We start from the raw sequence: 20,338 nt of genomic DNA on the forward strand, positions 1-20,338 counted from the left end.
CTTGTGTCTTGCAATTGAGATTCTCTGTTTTGTTTTTCTTGTGTTCCTATAGCATGGGAGAGTCCTTTTGGTCCTTGGGGACTTCTGGGTGGATGGGTGTATCTGCAGGCAGGTTAAAGCTGGTGGGTTTCTGGCTTGGCCCGGCTGAGAGGTTCATGAGGTCAAAGGGCAAAGGTAAAATGAGGGTGGGCGGTTTGTCCGCAGACAAGGCTTGTAAGGTGTGCAGGTAACGCAGTTGGATGGCGGCTGGGGTGTTGGACAGTATCTCAGCAGCCTGCTTCAGGGATTCAGAAGCAGCTCGTTCTCCTTCAGCAGCTATCACCTAAAACACAAGGTTATCGGAAAGGGTTTTCTTGTCAAATCTGTATTGTGTAGGAGTTTAAAAGCTGTGGGCTCATTTTCAAGCTGAGCCCCCAAACTGGCTTAATTTCCCTCCCCCTGTTTTTGTTCTGCTCCACCTATTATGCCATTTTGGCTTCAACACAATTCAGAGTTTGCCTTTAAAAACAATGAACTCCTACATGCAAACACACAGCGGAAAGATTTTGAATGGACTTTCTACCATATAGCAGGAGCTATCGGCAAATGGCTCTTTTAACACCCTCCTCTCAATCTAAAATGTCACAAATGGTTTTACAGAATATTTCTTCTGGCCAGAGAAGCTTCTAAGATGTATGAGGAAAGCCCTTTGCCCAAGCTTCTGTGACTCTGGTAGGTGGGTGGGAGAAAATAAAGAACCCTTTGCTTGTGTCTCTGCATAAGCATCCTATCTAATAAGTATATTTTTATTCTCCCCTTCCCCATTTTTGTCCTGTAAAGTGTAACTGGGCCAAAGTCACCCAAAGACAGGATTGCCAAATCAAGAAATTCCTAGAGATTTCGGAGTGGAGTTTGGGGAAGGAAGGAACCTTAGCAAGATATAAAGCCATAGAGTCCATCCTCCAAAGTAGCCATTTTCTCCAGGGGAACTGATCTCTGTAGTCTGGAGATCTGTTGCAGTTCTGAGAGGTTTCCAGGCTCTACCCAGTGAACTTCAGAAGGACAGAGTAGTGGTTTGCACAGCAGATGAGAAGATCTGGGTTCAAACCCCTAAATCAACCTTGAAGCCTACTGGATATCTTCTGCCAGTCCTCTTCTCTCAGCCTGACCTACCTCACTCAGTCCTTGCAAGAACAAAATGGGGGAGTGAGAACCGTTTATGCTGCCCTGGGCTCAGTGAAGGAAGGGCTGTATGAAATATACTAAGATGGAAACCTTGATCTCCATGACACTGGGCTGGCTGTCTGAAGGGTTCTGCAAAAGGCCTTGTTGCTATTCACGGGAAAGTTTAATACTGTATATATTCAGTTGTTATTGCCACCTAGTGGCCTAGTTGGCCATTGTTGAGGACTTTCATTGGGCATGTTCCAGTAGAGGGGGGTGTTCCCGTTTATGGGCTGTTCCAAGATGGAGGCCTGGCTGGGGCGTTATGATGTACACCAGCAATAAATATTGTTATACCTGCTCTGCTTGGCTGATTTGGAAAGTTAAACGGCCCGTCTGTGTCAGCTGCCCTAGGAGAAAGTAATGCATTACAAAGACCTGTGTCCCTTGTAGCTACCAATTGGAATGCAGATATTTGGATCCTCTCAGTCTATTGTGTCACACCTCAAGCTCAGGACACAACACTTTGTACTTGGTATTCTGGCTGCCAGTTGCTTCACTTTAGCATACATCGTAATGTAAAGGAGGAGGAAGGGAGTATTTTAATAATCTCACAGATTATAAACTCAGGACTGGTTTGTATGTAAATTTAGGATTGAGCACATGAAGCTGCCTTATGCTGGGTCAGACATATCAAGGTATGTATTATTTACTCTGAACAGCTTTTCAGGGTTTCTGATAGAAGTCTTTCATGTCACTTACTACTTTTTGATCCTTGTTACTGGAGATGCTAGGAACTGAACCCAGGATAAGGTTGCCAGACCAGGTTGGGATATACCTGGAGATTTTGGTGGTGGAACCTGAGGAGGGTGATGTTTGCGGATGGGAGGGCCTTCAGTGGGGTGTAATGCCATAGACTTCAATGAAGTATAATGCCATAGAGTCCACATTCCAAAGTGGCCTTTTCTCCAGGGGAACTGATCTCTGCCCCTGGAGATCAGTTGTAATAGCAGGAGATCTCCAGGCAACATCTGGAGGCTGGCAACACGAAGTCCCAAGACCTGTATGCCAAGTAGATTCTGTAGCAATGAACAGAGGAACTTAATGGCGATCTGACCAAGGAAGCTAGTATGAGAGACCTCCAGGCATGAACATACAGGACATGAATGTGCTCTTACTTTTACTTTGACTTGTCGCTGGGCTTCTGCTTGTACAGCCAGGGACTCCTGCAGCTCAGTAGGCAGTCGTACATCTTTTCTGAAATAGAAATAGGCATGCTGGGGACTTGGCCTTTGTGCAGTCTCCCAGTAGGAAACTACATGAAACGATTCTACACGATACAGCAGTTTAGTTCAGAAGCAAAACTCAAGAGACACAGAAGGTCTCTGCTTCCATGGCTAACTTGCTGTCAGAACAAACCAGATGCTCACTTTGAGTACCAGTCCATACGGCAGCTGGCTGCAAGGTACCTTCACTGCCGTCTCTTAAAGGACAATAAAACACGTCCAGTGGCACCTTAAAAGATTTCACATTTATTTCAATATCTGCTTTTGTGAGATAGATATGCGAAGGAAAATCATACTGGGAATTATTCTTATGGGGAGGGGAAGGAGGAGGAGCCAAGGCAAGGAGTCTTGGTGTGACTCCACCTAGCTGGCAATACTGCCTAGATGTTAAGAGCATCTGGGAACTTTGTGTATCTAGGCCCCCTTGAGATCTCCAGAGGAAAAGTGGGCTATAAATGCTTAAAGTCTTGCACTGGTTAATACAGGCAGCACTGGGAGATCTGAGCTGCTTCTGACAACTCTCACCAGCTTGTTGACAGTCTCATCACTTCCTAGTATTTCTTTTGAACTAAGAAGCAGTCTGCGGACAGAGAGTTTGAAGGCAAAAACAGGAGCAGAGGATATTTAAGAAAGTGGAATCAAAATTTTACAAACGCCTTCTAATCCCTTTTTTTCTCTGCCATTTTGTCAGTATTTCTGCACACCGATGCATTTGATACCTACATTTCTGTCCGTTCCACCTTGATCCCCCATTGGCAAGTAACAGCATCTACAGCCACCTGCAAAAAAAGGTGGTTTACTAATTATAGCTTTGTATGGTAGAACAAGGAACGTAACATTATTTGACATTTTTGGTGGGAGGTTGATTTCTAAGGCTCCCACTGCTGTAAAGGTATTCTGAAACATGGAGTATTTGGTTATCCTAGAAGGAATGTAGATGCTCTGTTATTGCATTTACTTTGTTTATAGTTCACCTTTCTTACTGAGACTCAAGGCAGATTACACAGTGTAAGCCAATGCAATCAATACGATGAGACATCTAGTTAGCAATGTAATAGGACTAGGATTTCAGTAATCGGAAACAAAAGTATTAGACATGATATGTTACACAATGCAGAAAATGGTATTATGTAAGTATAAAACAATGCAGTGACTGCAGGATAATACATAAAGCATAAGAGAAAAACATAAGAGAAGCCATGTTGGATCAGGCCAATGGCCCATCGAGTCCAACACTCTGTGTCACACAGTGGCAAAATTTTTTATATATACACACACACTGTGGCTAGTAGCCACTGATGGACCTCTGCTCCATATTTTTTTCTAACCCCCTCTTGAAGGTGGCTATACTTGTGGCCGCCACCATCTCCTGTGGCAGTGAATTCCACATGTTAATCACCCTTTGGGTGAAGAAGTACTTCCTTTTATCCGTTTTAACCTGTCTGCTCAGCAATTTCATCGAATGCCCACGAGTTCTTGTATTGTGAGAAAGGGAGAAAAGGACTTCTTTCTCTACTTTCTCCATCCCATGCATTATCTTGTAAACCTCTATCATGTCACCCCGCAGTCGACGTTTCTCCAAGCTAAAGAGTCCCAAGCGTTTAAACCTTTCTTCATAGCAACCAGATTATACATATTAAACACACATGACAGACAAATACACTATTCCTGGCCCACAAAACGAAAATGTCCTGTTCCTGTAACAGAGGCCAGATGGGAAATTATTTACAAAGTAATGTTATTTACCTTCATAGCATGGAAATCTTTAGCTCCCAATCACCGCATATTAAATGAAGGGGCCATTGAACTTGTAGCCACACAGTAGTGGCAATTAGCCTAGCTTTCCAATCCACAGAGCAACCGGTGTATGGAGAACTCTGTCCCCTAGTTCCCTGCTCAGCAACCTCGACCCCACCCACCTTTATTTCCTGTCCAATGGTCTTCCTTTCCATGAGGATCTCCGTGAGGGATCGATGCACCAGGGAACGCTTTGCAATAGTCTGCACCAGTAGCTGAATTGCACTTGAGAGGCTGGCAAGGGTCGTTATGAGAAGCGTGGCGTTTTCCATTCGGTAGTAGCAGACTGTATCGACTTCTAAACTCGCCATGTCTTTGGTTATGACCTAGGGTGAGCAGAACATATTGTCTGTGATTATCCAGTGCATAAATGGCGAAGAGGAAGGGGTTAGTGATGTTGGCAACAAGCAAGTATGGATGCAATCTGGTCCGATTGTTCAGCAAGGATAAGTATTCACCATCATCTTTGCATGTTAGTAGAAGACTGGGTGTTACATTTGTTTAGATAAGACCAAGGGACGGGAGTAGACGGTGATGCTTATGACCTGGCTTTACAGGTGGACAACTTACTAATATTTATTTATTTACTTTATTTATATCCCACCTTTCTCCCTATTTGGGGCCCAAGGCAGCTGACATCATTCTCTCTTCCATTTTATTCTCATAACAACCCTGAGAGGTAGGTTAGGCTGAGACCGTGTGACTGGCCCAAGGTCACCCAGCGATATTCTATGGCAGAGTGGGGATTGGAAGCTGGGTTTACCCAGATCCTGGTCTGACACTTTAACCACTTTACCATGTTGGTTTAGGGTTGCCAGGTCTGGCTCAGGAAATATCTGGAGACTTTGGGGTTGGAGCCAGGAGCAAGGTTGTGACAAGCACCATTGAACTCCAAAGGGAGATCTGACCATTACATTTAAAGGGACTGCATTACTTTTAAATGTCTTCCTTCCACTGGAAATAGTAGAGGATGGTGGCACCCTCTTTTGGGGCTCATAGAAATGGCCCCTCTGGTCCAATCTTTTTGAAACTTGGGAGGGTTTATGAGGAGAGTCACCAGACGCTATTCTGAAAATTTGGTGCCTCTACCTCAAACAACACCCCCCTGCAGCTGCAGATAACCATGGATCAATTCTCCATTATACAAAGGGACAGGTCTCCTTAGGGTATAATGGACTGCCCAGTGGACAGTCCCTCTCCCGCTTTCTGATAGCCCTGAAGCAGGGGGAGGGCCTCCAAATCTGGGGATCCCCTACCCCCAGCTGGGGACTGGCAACCCTACATTGGTTCTCTAATACTTTGGTTGAAACATGGCTGAACTAATTCATGTATTGGCTTGCCAGTTACAATCTTCATTCCAAGCCCCCCACACCTGTAGAGAGGCCAGGGGTGGTTGCCAGAGGCAGGGCTTTTTCAGTGATAGCACCCCTATTATGGAATACCCTTTCACCCGAAGACGAACTGAGGCCTATCCTGAACACAGGAAGTTGCTTTATACTGAGTCAGCTCATTGGTTGTTATTGTCAGTAGTCTATTCTGAGTAGCCGCAGAGACTCTCCACATCACCTGCTGCCTGATCCTTTTAACGGGAGATGCCAGAGACTGAACCTGGAACTTTGTGCACCCTGCCGCAGCCCCACTCTGTTAGCATTTAAACATATGAACATATGAAGGAAGCTGCCTTATACTGAATCAGACCTTTAGTCCATCAAAGTCAGTATTGTCTTCTCAGACTGGCAGCGGCTCTCCAGGGTCTCAGGCTGAGGTTTTTCACACCTATTTGCTTGGACCCGTTTTTGGAGATGCCAGGGATTGAACCTGGGACCTTCTGCTTCCCAAGCAGATGCTCTACCACTGAGCCACCGTCCCTCCCTTAGAGGTGCCAGACAAAAACATTTAGGTGCCAGACAAAAACATTTCTGTTCACCCAGGCTTCTAACTGAAATGTTATCCCATCTTTTGGTTGTTTTATTCTTCTTGGCCCGTTTCTCCACTTTCCTGATGACTTCATAGTCCTGGGACTTTTTCTATACTGGTTTATAGCTGGGGATGGTGCTACTGTTGATGGATTTGCTTGTTTGTTTCATATGTATCCCACCTTTTTTTCCAATGGGGCCCCGAAGTGGCTTATATCATTCGCCTGTCCTCAATTTTATCCTCACAACAACCCTGTGAGATAGGTGAGAGTGTGACTGGCCCGAGGTCACCCAGCGAGCTTCCATGGCACAAGTAGGGATTCAAATCTGGCTCTCCCAGATAATAGTCCAATACTGTTAACCACTACACCACACTAGTAAATTTGTCCTACTAGTTTTTTAAAAAAAATAAATATGTTGTATATTACCTTTATGCCTCCCACAAATGTGTTCATAGATCAGGTTTGCTGTGACTGGACTAACTTACCTCATAGAAAGGAATCTCTAAGGTTTTGAGGCGAAGATCTATTTTGTGGTAGGTATCCAGACAGGGAAGGAAAAAGAACAAACCTAGGTATTTAGGGAGAGAAGAAAACAGCAGAACATGAAAACTGGACACTGTAAAGTAAAATCACATTTCTTTACACCAAAGCTAATGGGTTATATAGACTAAAAATTCGGATTTTTATGACAAGCAGGAGACAGGTGATAGCATTGTCAAAGAGCAGAATGTACAGGAATAAATTGCCCATACACCCACTGTTACATCTCTCTGGTTAAAGAGATCTTTTAGGCTTATAGTGCTATAAAAATTCAAAATCTGTGAACAGGAACAACTGTGCGATTGTAATGGGCATAGATCCTTTTCTTATATATGAAGCTGCCTTATACTGAATCAGACCCTTGGGTCCATCAAAGACAGTATTGTCTTCTCAGACTGGCAGTGGCTCTCCAGGGTCTCAAGCTGAGGTTTTTCACACCTATGTGCCTGGCCTGGACCCTTTTTAGTTGGATGCCGGGGATTGAACGTGGGATCTTCTGCTTACCAAGCAGATGCTCTACCACTGAGCCACAGTCCCTCCCCAATATAGGATCACCGACTTCCAGGTGGACCTCCTAGGATTACAACTGGATTAGAATTGATCTCCAGGCGACAGAGATAGTTCCCCTGGAGAAAATGACCACTTTGAAAGGTAGACTCTATGGCATTGTACCATGCTGAGGCCCCTCCCCTCCCCAAACCCTGCCTTCCTTAGGCTCCACCCCCCAAATCTCCAGGTATTTCACAATCCAGAGTTGGCAATCCTACTCTCATATCTCCCTCACACTCTGAAAGAAAAAAATACCCACCGTCAGTTCCAGACAGTTCTATTCTATATGGAAGATACAATCATGTTCAGTTTTGAGGTACATGAAAACAATAGCAATCTTCCTGCAGTTATGCAGTGAGGTCCCAAGCAGAATTATCCCCTTCTAAATCCACTGAAGCACATTACTTTACTTGGGTGTTACTTCTGTTTAGGCTCACCTGATATACTGTGTGATGGTGGATAGTAAAATTTTTGCCTCTTCCTAATCATTCTGGACATTCTGCAGCTTGGAAATGAGGAAATGGGAAAGAGATTTGCCTAACTAATGATTTTATTAGCACAACACACTTGAACTTGGGATTGTTCAGGTCTAAAGGATGCTTCAGTGTGTTTCTAAACCATGTGTCAGTCTGCTATACAATGCTTGAAAGAACATGAATGTAAACACTAATGGAAGCCCCAAAGGTTTTGGACCCTCCTCGGTGTGTGCTTTGTGCGAGTTTGAATAAATAATATTTGATGGAGAAATACATTGGAAAAGATGTATAATGAACACCCTGTGGTATAGTCTTGTACAATCTCAGTACAATGTCTAGTGAGGATAGGGTTACCAAATCTGGGCTAAGAAATTCCTAGAGATTTGGGGGTGGGGCCTGGGGAGAGTAGGATTTGGCAGGGAACTCAGTGGGGTATAATGCCATACAGTCCTGCCCCCCAAAGTTGCCATTTCCTCCAGGGGAAATGATCTCTGTAGGCTGGAGATCTGTTGTAGTTCCAGGAAATGTCCAGGCAATGATAAGAGAGGAAGCCAGTTTTCTCATTGTTAAACTCTGAGGGGTTCCTTAGTTTATGCCCCTAGCATTCCACCTGTGCCACACATGTACCCAACTGTGGCATGTACAGTATGTCACCTACTGCTGCTGTGTATCAGGACAAGGGCTCTTCCTCCATACTTACCAGGCCCTCTGGGCCTTCCTCGAAGAATGCGTCCAAAGCGAAACAAAATGGCGCGCTCATACTCCCTCATGATCTGTCAAGGGAAACTCAGATTAATGACAGGATCGGGAGTGGGTGGGGAGGCAGAGCCGGGTACCTTGTGGAAATTTCCACTTTAGGCATGCCGACCAAAAGAAATGGTTTTCATGCACAAACATAAAACAACAAACTCTTTCGGGCTGCTCTTCTTGTTTAACAATATGGAAAACAAATAAAACTTTTCAAATCAACAATATGGAAGGCAAATGGTCCCTCCCGAATTATGCCCCTCAGAGTCCAATGAAGAGTATAACTCTGCTTAAAATGACACTGTAATCAACCTTCAACTCACTGTCACTCTTCTGGGTTTATTTAGGGTTGCCAACTCCAGGTTCAGAAATACTGGAGATTTGAGGGGTAGAGCTTTAAAGGGTGGGGTTCAGGGAGGGGAGGGACCTTGCTAAGGTATAATGCCATACAGTCCACCTTCCAAAGCAGTCATTTTCTCCAGCAGAAGTGGAATAAATGTTTTAAAGAAATGGATAACAAATAAATAAGCAATCTGGGTAAGTCCGGTTATCACAGCTATAATTCTGGGAGGTCTCCATTCCCCACCTGGAGACTGGCAACCTTAATTTACTCTTAGTTATACGTGGGGGAGTCATTGACTTGCGTAGAGGGGGAAAAAGAAATCAAGGTACCTAAAATGTTGAATGTTATCCTGATGCATATTAAAATTATTGTCAAGCAGGGTAACCCCCATTAACAATAGAGGGTTATGTAAGTAAAGGTGTAAAATAAGAGTTATCTTTCTTATTCTTCACCTTGAAATAGCTCAGCTCAGCTTAGCATTAAGAGAGCCCTGTTTGCTCACTTTTGAACCTCTGTTTGCTTTGCAAGAAAGCAGAAGTATAGATTTATGCTTAAAACAGCTTATCTAAAGGAAGCTAAAGAGCAAATGACTGAGTTATTTCTACGGCAGAAATCAAGGATGTCACAGCATAGACTGTTGCTTGAAATATGCAGCTGTCAGCTTAGCTGTAAGAACTTTGTAGGAATTTATGTAAAATATTAGGTATCCAAAAGCAAAAAAACCCCAACTTGTTGTGCATGCCCAGATACTATATAGCCAATGCCTGTAATTGGCTAGCCCACTTTCAGTTGTGTGTGATCGTTTTCAGATTTGTTTCTGTGATCACCTTTTGCCTGGCAAAATAAACAGCTTTTACCTGGTTTGTCTGCTTTATTGGACCCCAGCAGCCAAACAAACCCCATGAACTTCCACAGCAGCCTGTTTGAATGTTAGTAATGTTAATGTATATGTCACAGGAGAGGGAAGGAGAACTCACTCTGTTTACAGACCAAACTAGGGTTGCCAAGTCCAATTCAAGAAATATCTGGGGACTTTGGGGGCGGAGCTAGGGGACTTTGGGGGTGGAGCCAGGAGACATTGGGGGGGTGGAGCCAGGAACAAGGGTGTGACAAGCATAATTGAACTCCAAGGGAGTTCTGGCCATCACATTTAAAGGGACAGCACACCTTTTTAAATTCCTTTCTTCCATAGGAAATAATGGATAGGGGCACCATATTTTGGGGCTCACAGAATTGGACCCCCTGGTCCAATCGTTTTGAAACTTGGGAGGTATTTTGGGGAGAGGCACTAGATGCTATACTAAAAATTTGGTGCCTCTACCTCAAAACATAGCCCCCTCAGAGCCCCCAATACCCGCAGATCAATTCCCCATTATTCCCTATGGGAATCGTTCTCCATAGGGAATAATAGAGTGCCCAGTAGACATTTCCCTCCCCCCACCTCCGCTTTCTAAAGCGAGGGGAGGGCCTCCAAACCAGGGAATCTCTCCGAAGCCTTTCCTGTTTCCTGCTTTCTGCTCAGCCTTAAAGGCACATATTTTAAAAATGGACCTGCAGGAGCTCTAAAACTACGTGGTGATTGTGGGGGGCAGGGCTTCCCCCGCTGGCTGGGGGCGGGGAGAAGCCTGTAAAAACGGGGGATCCCCCGCTGGGACCTGGGGATTGGGAAGCCTAGACCAAACAGAGGATTCTTTATAAAGCAAAGATGCTTGAGGCCAGTTTGCAGATTCCTAGATGGGGATTATAGGGTCATGTCACGCTGCCCCACTACATCGTTTTGATTCACACTAAAAATCCTCTTGTTTTATGCATTTGCACCTTAAAAAGGTTCTATCCAGTCCTTGCTTACACAAAGGGGTATGAGCATGAATGAATCCAAGCTCCTGGACGTTTCTGCCTATGGGAGCTACAGCTTGGAGCTGTACATAGGGCTACCAACCTCCAGGTGGTACCTGGAGATCTTTCATTACTACAATAGATCTTCAGACAATCAAGATCAGTTCCTTTGGAGAAGATGGCTGCTTTGGAGGGTGGACTTTATAGCACATGCTGAGGTAGGTCCCCCCCCCATCCCCAAACCCCACTGTTCCCAAGCGCCACCCCCCAAAATCTCCAGGTGTTTCCCAACCTGGAGCCGGCAACTCTATTGTACATGCACTATCAACACGATGGTTGATCTCCCTCGCTGAGTGCTTTTACCTTCATGCAAAACCAGATGGAAATAGGAAATGTGATGAGGATGACAAGGAGAGAGAGGAGGACAAGAACCCATTCACAGAAGCCCAGGCCTACAGATTTCGTACCTACAAAAAAGGGGTAAAAAGACAATGGATTAGATGAGAGGAAGCACCTGCTTTCCCCAACCTGCGCAAGTGCTTTATTTCTGACAAGGTCAGAATTATTGCCCTGACCCGATAGCTCAGACTAGCCTAGGATTGCCAAGTACAATTCAAGAAATATCTGGGGACTTTAGGGGTGGAGCCAGGAGACTGGGGGTGGAACCAGTAGCAAGGTTGTGACAAGCATATTTGAACTCCAAATCTAGACTGATTTCGCACTCACCTTATGCTGCTGTCACATTCGTCGGCTCAGCGTGGCGTCCTTCGGATTTCCCACTATCTGCGCTGGGGCTGCAGCAAACATCGTGGGTTTCACACACGGCAAACGAAAACCGCTAAAAACCAGTTTCTGTTTGCCATGCAAAAACTGCAATGTTTGCTGCAGCCCCGGCACAGATAGTGGGAAATCCAAAGGACACCACGCTGAGAAGACAAATGTGACAGCGGCATAAGGTGAGTGAGAAATCGATCCTAGTTAGGGTTGCCAAGTCCAATTTAAGAAATATCTGGGGACTTTGTGGGTGGAGCCAGGAGACTTTGGGGGTGGAGCCAGGAGACATTGGGGTGGAGCCAAGATCAAGGCTGTGACAAGCACAATTGAACTCCAAAGGGAGTTCTGGCCATCACATTTAAAGGGACGGCACGCCTTTTCAATGCCTTCCTTCCATAGGAAGTAATGAAGGATAGGGGCACCTTCTTTTGGGGCACATAGAATTGGACCCCCTGGTCCAATCGTTTTGAAACTTGAGGGGTATTTTGGGGAGAGGCACTAGATGCTGTGCTGAAAATTTGGTGCCTCTACCTCACAAAACAGCCCCCCCAGAGCCCCAGATACCCGCGGATCAATTCTCCATGATTTTCTATGGGAGTAAATTTCCATAGGGAATAACAGAGTTCCCAGCAGACATTTCCCTCCCCTCCCCCCGCTTTCTGACGACCCTGAAGCGGGGGGGAGGGCCTCCAAACCGGGGGATCCTCTGCCCCCACCTGGGGATTGGCAACCCTAGTCCTAATGTAACTGGCAAAGTTGATTATTTGCAAAATACTTTGTAATCAGGGGAAACAGAGGGACTGAAAGCACTGAGGTTGTGGGTGACATGACTTTGCCCTTGCTGTATGGAAAACTATGACACAACCAGTGTTCCCTCTAAGCTGAGTTAGTGTGAGCTAGCTCATCGTTTTTTTAGGCTCCAGCTCACACATTTTTGTCTTAGCTCTTGAAAAATGTCCCCAGAACAAACTAATTTATGCAGGAGCTCACAACTTTAATGCAGTAGCTCGCGAAGAAAACATTTTTCTCACAAGACACAGCATAGAGAGAGCATTGGACACAACTATCAGAAGGGAGCAGCAATGATGAAAATGTTACTTGAAAGATGACCCTGAATGTAAAACAAACACACCTAAAACTGTGTTATATACTCTCAAAACTACTGGATATAACTGGTATGTAAATATAATAAGATAGGCCTCTCTAGTTCCCCCCACCCCATAAGCAAGCAAGCCATTGAAAAAAAAAGTCTTGCATTTGAGTAAATACAGTAAAATATAGTACTGAAATACCACACTTTGGGAGGAATCCATGAGGAAACAAATAATATCAATAAAGGAGAAAAGTCTGCAGTAGATTGTCCCAGAGACTAACATTCAATGGGCAGTGTGAACAATCCCTCGCGTAATTTCTACTTTAAGCATTTTCATTTTGGAGGAAATCCAACCATCTCCATTTACGCTTATATTTCTCAAGGGAGCAAAACCCAACACCAGGCATGAAGTTCCAAAAGACCAATATGGGGGGGGGGGGGGGCGGGATACGAAACAGGAGTAATGATAGCATGTGGATAATGCATAAGTGAACTAGTTCCATAATCAGAAATCTAGAGAGGTAGTTATATTTTTCTGCTACGACAAAATTAAACAGGAGTCCACTGGGCACCTTAAAGACCAATAAAGTTTATTCCAGCAAATACTTCCATGTGCCAGATGTATACTGAATCAAGCATCGGTGACCTCCAACAACTTATGTGTAATAAATCGTGCTAAGCTTTAAAGTGCCACTGCTCTCCCACTTAATTTTGGTTCCATAAATGCTAGCATGAGTATAGAATTTGACATTGCTATGAAAGGAATCTAAGCACGAAACAGTGTGCGGTGCACACACCCTGATCCCAATCCTTCGAACGGTGTAATTCTGAAACTGCTACAGAGTCATAGATGGGGGCTGCTGGATGAATATACAAAACTGACGCTGTCATGCATACAGACTGTTAAAACTCCAAAATAAATCTATGCAATGGTGATTAATTGGAAGTGTGGCCGCTTTATACCTGCGCACACAGTTTGATGCCTGTGGATGCAGGCTTGGAATTTGGATTACCTTGATGAGATTCATCTGCCCCCTGCCAAGCTGTTTCTGTTAAGACAATTTTTTTCCCTACAGATGGTGTTTTACTAAACATAATGATCATCACAGAAGTGCTGAACCAATGGGGGCTGGTAATCCTTTTTCACTTATCATTTTTTTTCCTCCCACCCTGGATTTAACCCCTTCCACTAGAAGGTACTTGTCTACCATTTAGGGACAGTTGGTTTCAATGGTAGATGCAGAGCTATTGAAAGAAACTGTTGTAAGGTGCCTGTTTAATTTAAATATCTTGCTGCCACTGCCAACTCACACGTCCTCTGTCCCCACACATCCTTCTGGTATAAATAATAATTGTGTGCTGCGTCAAGCCACAATTGACTTATGGTGTCCCCAGGACCATGGAGTTTTCAAGGCATAAGAACATAAGAGAAGCCATGTTGGATCAGGCCAATGGCCCATCCAGTCCAACACTCTGTGTCACACAGTGGCAAAAAAATTTATATATACACACACACTGTGGCTAAGACAAGGTGGTTTGCCATTGCCTGCCTCTGCATAGCAACCCTAGTCTTCCTTAATGGTCTCCCATCCAAGTACTAACTTTGGCCAACCCTACTTAGCTTCCAAGCTCTGATATGGCTAGGGTAGGCTCAGCGATCAGGCTGTTATTTTAGTTAAAGAAAGCACCTGATGTTACAACACTGTGCTCCATCGTTTCCACCCCATTCTTGGCCTGCTTGCACAATTGCAATGGGATACTTAGATTCATTTGCATTTTAGGCCACACCCCGGATGCCAAGCTGTCCGGAACTGCATTCCTGCTCCAAAAAAGCCCTGCTTACGCGTAATGACATTGTGTTGTACATTGTCTTTAAATGTGTCCGGAGAGATAGCCAACATGTGGCAGCTGGGCCAAAGTGAGGCACAGAAAATTCAGGCTCTGGCAAAAGAAGGGCTCTCCAGACAAGTCAATGCTCTCTCCAGCGACTCACCTGCTTTTCTGCTGTCTGCCACCACATATCTCCTTACCTTCCTCCAGTTTCTCACTTTCAAGGAGGGCCATCACCTCCATTTCTTCATCGAAGGACACCACATCATCCACATCCACCACTGTGGAAGTGTGGACTTGATTGTCTGCCTCAAGGGTACTTTGGGTCTCCTTCTTCCTTTTCCTCCTGCTGGTTTCCTGCTTCTCTTTGCTGACTTTCCGGTTATGTTCCGCCCTCTCTTTCTTCATGCCTGGAGCTACCTTTTCTCTGTTTCTCCCACTGGACTCTTTAGAAGAGCTCCGGGATTTTTTTTCCATTCTTGTTTGATGATGATCTATGTTAAGGACAGGGTGGCTGAGAGAGCACCTCTGCGTGGAAAGTTGTACTGTCAGGCAATTTATCCTGTCTGAAAGGGAGGGATAGAGAGCAAAAGGCTTTTTCCTGGAGGAGGATCCCTGTTCATGCACAACAAATTAATTTGCTAGATGGAGCAATCAGCCACAAATTTCAGGACAGCAGTTGGATTAGTGGGTGGTGGCAAAAGCAATAGCCCTGCAGCAGCTTCAAAGTCAATGTACTGTGGTCAGATCTTTCATAGTCTTAAACCTGACTTCTTAATGAACTGCTTCAGTTTGCAACTGAGTCCCTTCCATGTTTGTCTTAGCTTCGAACAGGGCTTTTTTTGAGCAGAAATGCACAGGAATGCGGTTCCAGCTAGCTTGGCATCAGGGATGTGGCAAATAAGTTCTTGCTGCTTTTTTCCTACAAAAAAGCCCTGTGTGAAACCACGGTGGCAACAGGGTGTGTGGCCTAATATGCAAATGAGGATTGTACACCAGAGAGGATGAGGAGAGGAAACAATGCTACTTTCAATAACAATCCCCATAGTTCTAGATTTAAGCATTAAGGCTGGACATGGCAGTCAAACAGAGTGCAGCTGATTGGGAGCACCAGCCAGCTTTAGCTCTACTTCATCCTGACTAGATAAAGATCTCAGTTGACTCATAAAAGAAGCATAGTATAGGCTCATGCAGCCTCAATTGGCCTTGGGGCCATGCCTGGAAAGGAGCGCAGGGTTAATCTTTCAAGCTCCACTTGATTTTGCTATTTGAAAGGAGTTCTCTGCATTATTAGTATTTTAAAGAAGGAAACACATATTTTTAAAGGACACATCTTTTCTGGTTTTAAATGTTAACAGCTGAGCTCAGATTTAGATATTAAAAGTGAGTAGAGGTTGAAGTGTTAACCCTGCCCTTTCTTTTTTCTGCATGATGCTCAGCAGGGTTTTTTTGTAGCAGGAACTCCTTTGCATATTAGACCACACACCCCTGATGTAGCCAATCCTCCTGGAGCTTACAGTAGGCCCTGTACTAAGAGCCCTGTAAGCTCTTGGAGAATTGGCTACATCTGGGCTGTATGGCCTAATATGCAAAGGAGTTCCTGCTATAAAAAAGCCCTGATCCCAGGCAAATTGATTGCGCAGACTGCATTTGATGGATAGAATGTGATCTTTGCGTTTTTAAATTTATCTATCAATCATTTGGATTTATGAATCACCCAATCTGGCAGGGCCCACTGCCACTGACCATGTGCCTCCCCTGCTCTCTACTCAGGGGTCCCCAACACCTGGCTTTTGCATGTGATTTCCCAGTTATTTTTTCCATGGCATTATATGTCTATATGTGGGACTGAGGCTCCTTATAATTAGTGCCAAGTTAGCTGCACTCCTTCATAAAGGCCTGGTGGGTGAGAGTGAAAAATTAGAGGACTCAGGGAGGTGACAGAACTTCTGTTTTTCTTCTTGGATTCCTGTGTAATTAGAAATCTCTGCCAGTTCGGCTGTTGTAAGCATTTGTCAGCTAGCTCTAAGTCCTTTGCGTAAGCTGCTTTAAACAAAAAAAAAAAAGTCTTTGATTAATCACCTTGCCTTCTTTAGGAGAATAGGAAGTAAAAATGGGAAGGCTTAGGAATGACTGGCAGTGAACTGAGACATGAAAATTTTCCATTCCTTCTAGGCTTCCCTCCAAGATGGTAGCAGGGCACCTTTATCTTTCTTTCTCATGCATTCCTAGTGTTATAAACCAGGGGTGCCAAACGTGCAGCCCAAGGGCCGAATTAGACCCCTGGAGGGCTCCTATCAGCCCCCCAAAACATCTCACTGTCATCTGCTTCCGTCTCTCCCTCTTGCTTCCTTCTGCATCACAGCTTGCTTTGCCAAGCTTACTCAATTGTGCAGGAGTTACAGAGCAAAGCTTCTATTTTCTCCATTGGCTAACCAGCACACGAAGCAATTTATGTACAAAAGCTTGCAGGGTCCAGCCGTTACATGTTTTCCCTGAGTCTTAAACTCAAAGCATTGACCATGAGCTTTCTGTAATCAAAAGTAGGTTTGCAGCTTACAGACACACACCTGAACAACATACTCAAGATTGCTACAGCGCAGACATTGTCTCCAGATTTTGATGCAATAATTCAGAGCAAGAGGTGTCAGTTATCAGAAACTGTTAAATAAACAAAATATTGCAAGAGTGCTGATCTTTTAAGCATATTTTATTTTAAGTATTTTTAAAAATTCTTTTGAGTTTGTGTTCTTTACAAAGTTTATATCTCCGCTATCTGGCATTACATTTTATGACACACATGGCCTGGCCTGGCCCGGCCCGACAAGGTCTCACTTATGTCAGATCTGGCTCTCATAACAAATGAGTTTAACACCCCTGTTAAAAGCTTTCTGACATATACGATCTTCAGAGACCCTGCTCTTTTCTGTATTTGTGTGTGTATGAGTGTGTGTGTGTGTGTGAGAGAGAGAGAGAGAGTAAATGTGTGTGCTTGGTAGTAATTGTGACTTCTGGGGACTGACTCCTTTTGGGGGCCTGGAGGATATTCAGAGTGGTGGCCGAATAAAGCCTGCCCCATCCTCTTGAGAGTTGGTCTTCCAAGGAAGGTCTCCCATTCAAGTATTTGCCAGAGCTGACCCTGCTTAACTTCTGAGATCTGATAAGATCAGGCTTGCCTGGGCTATCCAGATCAGGGCAGAGACTTGGCTCTTTCGGTTGCCACCTGTGGACCAGACTGTCAAGTTAAGGTTAGCAACCTTATGGAATTACAATGGATCTCCTAGAAAACACCTGTTTTCACAACTGATCTCCAGATTACAGACATCAATTCCCCTAAAGAAAATGGCTGCTTTACAGAATTATATCTGTTGAGGTAGGTGTCCTCCCCAAACCCTTCCCTTCCTAGGCTCCACTCCCAAATCTGCAGGAATTTCTCAGCAGTCCCAGGCATCACCAAGATCAGGTCCTTTTCTGCTCTGGCACTTCATGTATGAAAAGCCCTCCTTATAACTCTTTTCTATGCCAGATTTGTTGCTGTTTTGGCATCAGGTGAAGATTCTTCTGTTTTGCCCAGGTGTTCTGGATTGTTAATTTTTCTGTTTAGCTAACTTGGAGCCTTTTTCTTCACTACTTTATCCCTAATATTTATTTGTATTTATTGCTGTATTTATTTGCTATTACTGTTAATTTTTTCTTTCTTTCTTCTTCTTTTTAAAACTAAAACAGTGCTATTTTTATATTTTAATTGATTACCAGAAACTGCCTTGGGAAACAGCTTGCAGATGAGATTGCCAGTTTGGTGTAGTGGTTATGTGCAGACTCTTATCTGGGAGAACAGGGTTTGATTCCCCACTCCTCCACTTGCACCTGCTGGAATGGCCTTGGGTCAGCCATAGCTCTGGCAGGGGTTGTCCTTGAAAGGGCAGCTGTTGTGAGAACCCTCTCCAGCCCCACCCACCTCACAGGGTGTCTGTTGTGGGGGAGGAAGGTAAAGGAGATTGTGAGCTGCTCTGAGACTCTTCAGAATGGAGGGCGGGATATAAATCCAATATATTCTTCTTCAGTATACGCATTTATTGAGTAAATAAAAGAATTGTCCAGCTAATGAAATGTATAACTAGAGCAGGAATTCCCATATTTAGATGCTGCCTCATATATGTAATGTTTATTTACTATTCATTATCTGCCTAGTTTAGAAGTTACACCCAAGCAAGGAGACAAGGTCAGTGTAATTCATAAACAATGAATTACAGTATAATATAACCAGTCAACAACCCAATTTAAGAGGGGGGGGGGATGAAAATAGTGGTCTAAAATTTTCACATATCTCAAAATTCTTAGGAAAGAGGGTTTAATCGGTTGCCATGAAAATAAACAGGCCCCTCGAGGCTAACCAGCTAGGTTTTAATTCAAACTAACAATTTGTTTTTCATCTTTAAGGTTTTTCTGTACTCCATTCTTTTTTTTTTTACCGCAATTTAAAGCTAATCTGCTTGGAAGCTACTTTTTAAGAACTACAGCTGCTGGATTAAACTTTCAGGGTACCACAACATTTCTGGAAACACGGATTCTGTCTCAGGTTTTTGTTAAGCAAAAGCCACTCAAACTTTTCCGGATATTTCAGGGCTAGCGGGGCTAAACGAGGGCGGAAGCAGCTCTCAGCCTTTTCCCCGACGGCTGGGAGAAAAACAGCACGTGTGCCTGTTCGAACACTTTCAGGCTCCGCGCGTGCGCCTTGAACAGCGTTTGGGTTGCGGGGCTGAGGCGTTCGAGAAGAAAGGAAGGGTGGTGGGGTGGGTGCGGAAGAGGTCCTTGGAGAGGTTTGCGACGTTGGCCGGTTGGGTTTTCGAAATGGGGGCGGGGCGGGTGGGGGTGAATGGGAGGGGTTGAGGCAAAAGGAGGCAGTTGGGAATTCGGGGTGGGGGTCGCGAAATGCCAAATAGTTTTAAAATGTACAGCGGGAGCAAGAGGGAGCGGTGTGGTTTTTACAGTCGCTGGGGGAGGAGGAGAGACAGTTAATTTTATTTCTTGACTAGTTCAGTTCCTTTCTGAGGGGGTCAAGTTGTGTGTCCCGGGGTGAACCATTTCAGATTGCACGCGGGGTCTCTTGCCTGACTTGCGCCCCTAGTTTGCTTTACGCATATGTTGTATTACGGTATATGCGATGTTACTATGGAAGAAGCTGGATATAGATCTTTGTGGGTCTCTGAAAGATCTGAGTTCAGATTCCCATTCAGCCATGAAGCTTGTAGAGCGACCTTGGATTAGGCATGTTTTCTGTCTCATGGGGAGAGTTGTAAGGGTAAAATGAGGACAGGGAGAACCGCGTGGATGAAATGTTCCTTCTTTATATCAAAGAGCATTCTCTCACCTGTACACCCTCTTTTATTTATTCCCTGCTCTTTCTGCAGTGGGAGCCCAAACATCTTTGTAGTGTAATTCTTGCTACCCATCTTGAGTCCATGTAATTCTCTGTTTTATTCTCACAACAGTAATCCTGTGAAATAAATTAGGCTGAGAGAGAGAAAGTGATTGGCCCAAAGCCATCTGGTGAGTTTCCATGGCAGAAAGGGGATTCAAACCTGACTTCCAAATTCTAGTTCAACACTCTAACACCACTACACATGGTGGTTTCTCTTAGAGAGCTAATCTATACATACAGATGGATGGAGAAGATTTTTTTTAGAGGAGAAATTATGTTGCTGTTACAGGGTACCTGTTTGTATGTGTGGGCTGCATCTAGTGGTTTAGTAGGTGTGGAGCAGTCTTAATTGAACTGATTTCTAAATTCTGGTTTAGTTGCCCTGGGCTGTTGAGAGAGGGCAGTGATAACGATTGAGCTACCTTCCCTATACAATAGTCTTTTGAAGGAATTAACATTAAAAAGACATGTGAACGATGATGTAAATACACATTTAGCAATTATGTTTATGTGAAAGATTTACCAGCTATCTCCCTGTTGAAAGTAGTGGACCAAAATGCATTGAAAACTAAACAGTTTTTTAT

At 44.3% G+C, this 20,338-nt stretch overlaps 2 protein-coding genes across 3 annotated transcripts in view; one reads left to right on the forward strand and one right to left on the reverse strand.

Moving 5' to 3' along the window:
* Window positions 1-10: 10 nt before the first annotated feature.
* NPHS2 (NPHS2 stomatin family member, podocin) lies at window positions 11-14,809 on the reverse strand. Its single transcript, XM_060233366.1, has 8 exons — window positions 14,533-14,809; window positions 10,999-11,102; window positions 8,410-8,482; window positions 6,630-6,712; window positions 4,349-4,552; window positions 3,153-3,208; window positions 2,322-2,400; window positions 11-322 (listed from the first exon to the last, which is right to left on the reverse strand). Exons 1-8 carry the CDS (start codon window positions 14,807-14,809, stop codon window positions 47-49), a joined length of 1,152 nt encoding a protein of 383 aa, XP_060089349.1. The 3' UTR covers window positions 11-46.
* A 4,170-nt stretch (window positions 14,810-18,979) lies between these two features.
* The window catches only part of TDRD5 (tudor domain containing 5), a 57,527-nt gene continuing 56,168 nt past the window's right edge, over window positions 18,980-20,338 (forward strand). Inside the window, exons 1-2 of one of the 2 annotated variants that reach the window (XM_060232504.1) lie at window positions 18,980-19,152; window positions 19,825-19,882. The gene's annotated coding sequence lies outside the window, so the exon portion shown is untranslated. The remainder of the gene's footprint in view (window positions 19,153-19,824; window positions 19,883-20,338) is intronic. The other variant, XM_060232505.1, reaches the window with a different exon arrangement.

This window comes from Heteronotia binoei, chromosome 2 (genome assembly GCF_032191835.1).
Source record: "Heteronotia binoei isolate CCM8104 ecotype False Entrance Well chromosome 2, APGP_CSIRO_Hbin_v1, whole genome shotgun sequence".
Taxonomy (NCBI): domain Eukaryota; kingdom Metazoa; phylum Chordata; class Lepidosauria; order Squamata; family Gekkonidae; genus Heteronotia; species Heteronotia binoei.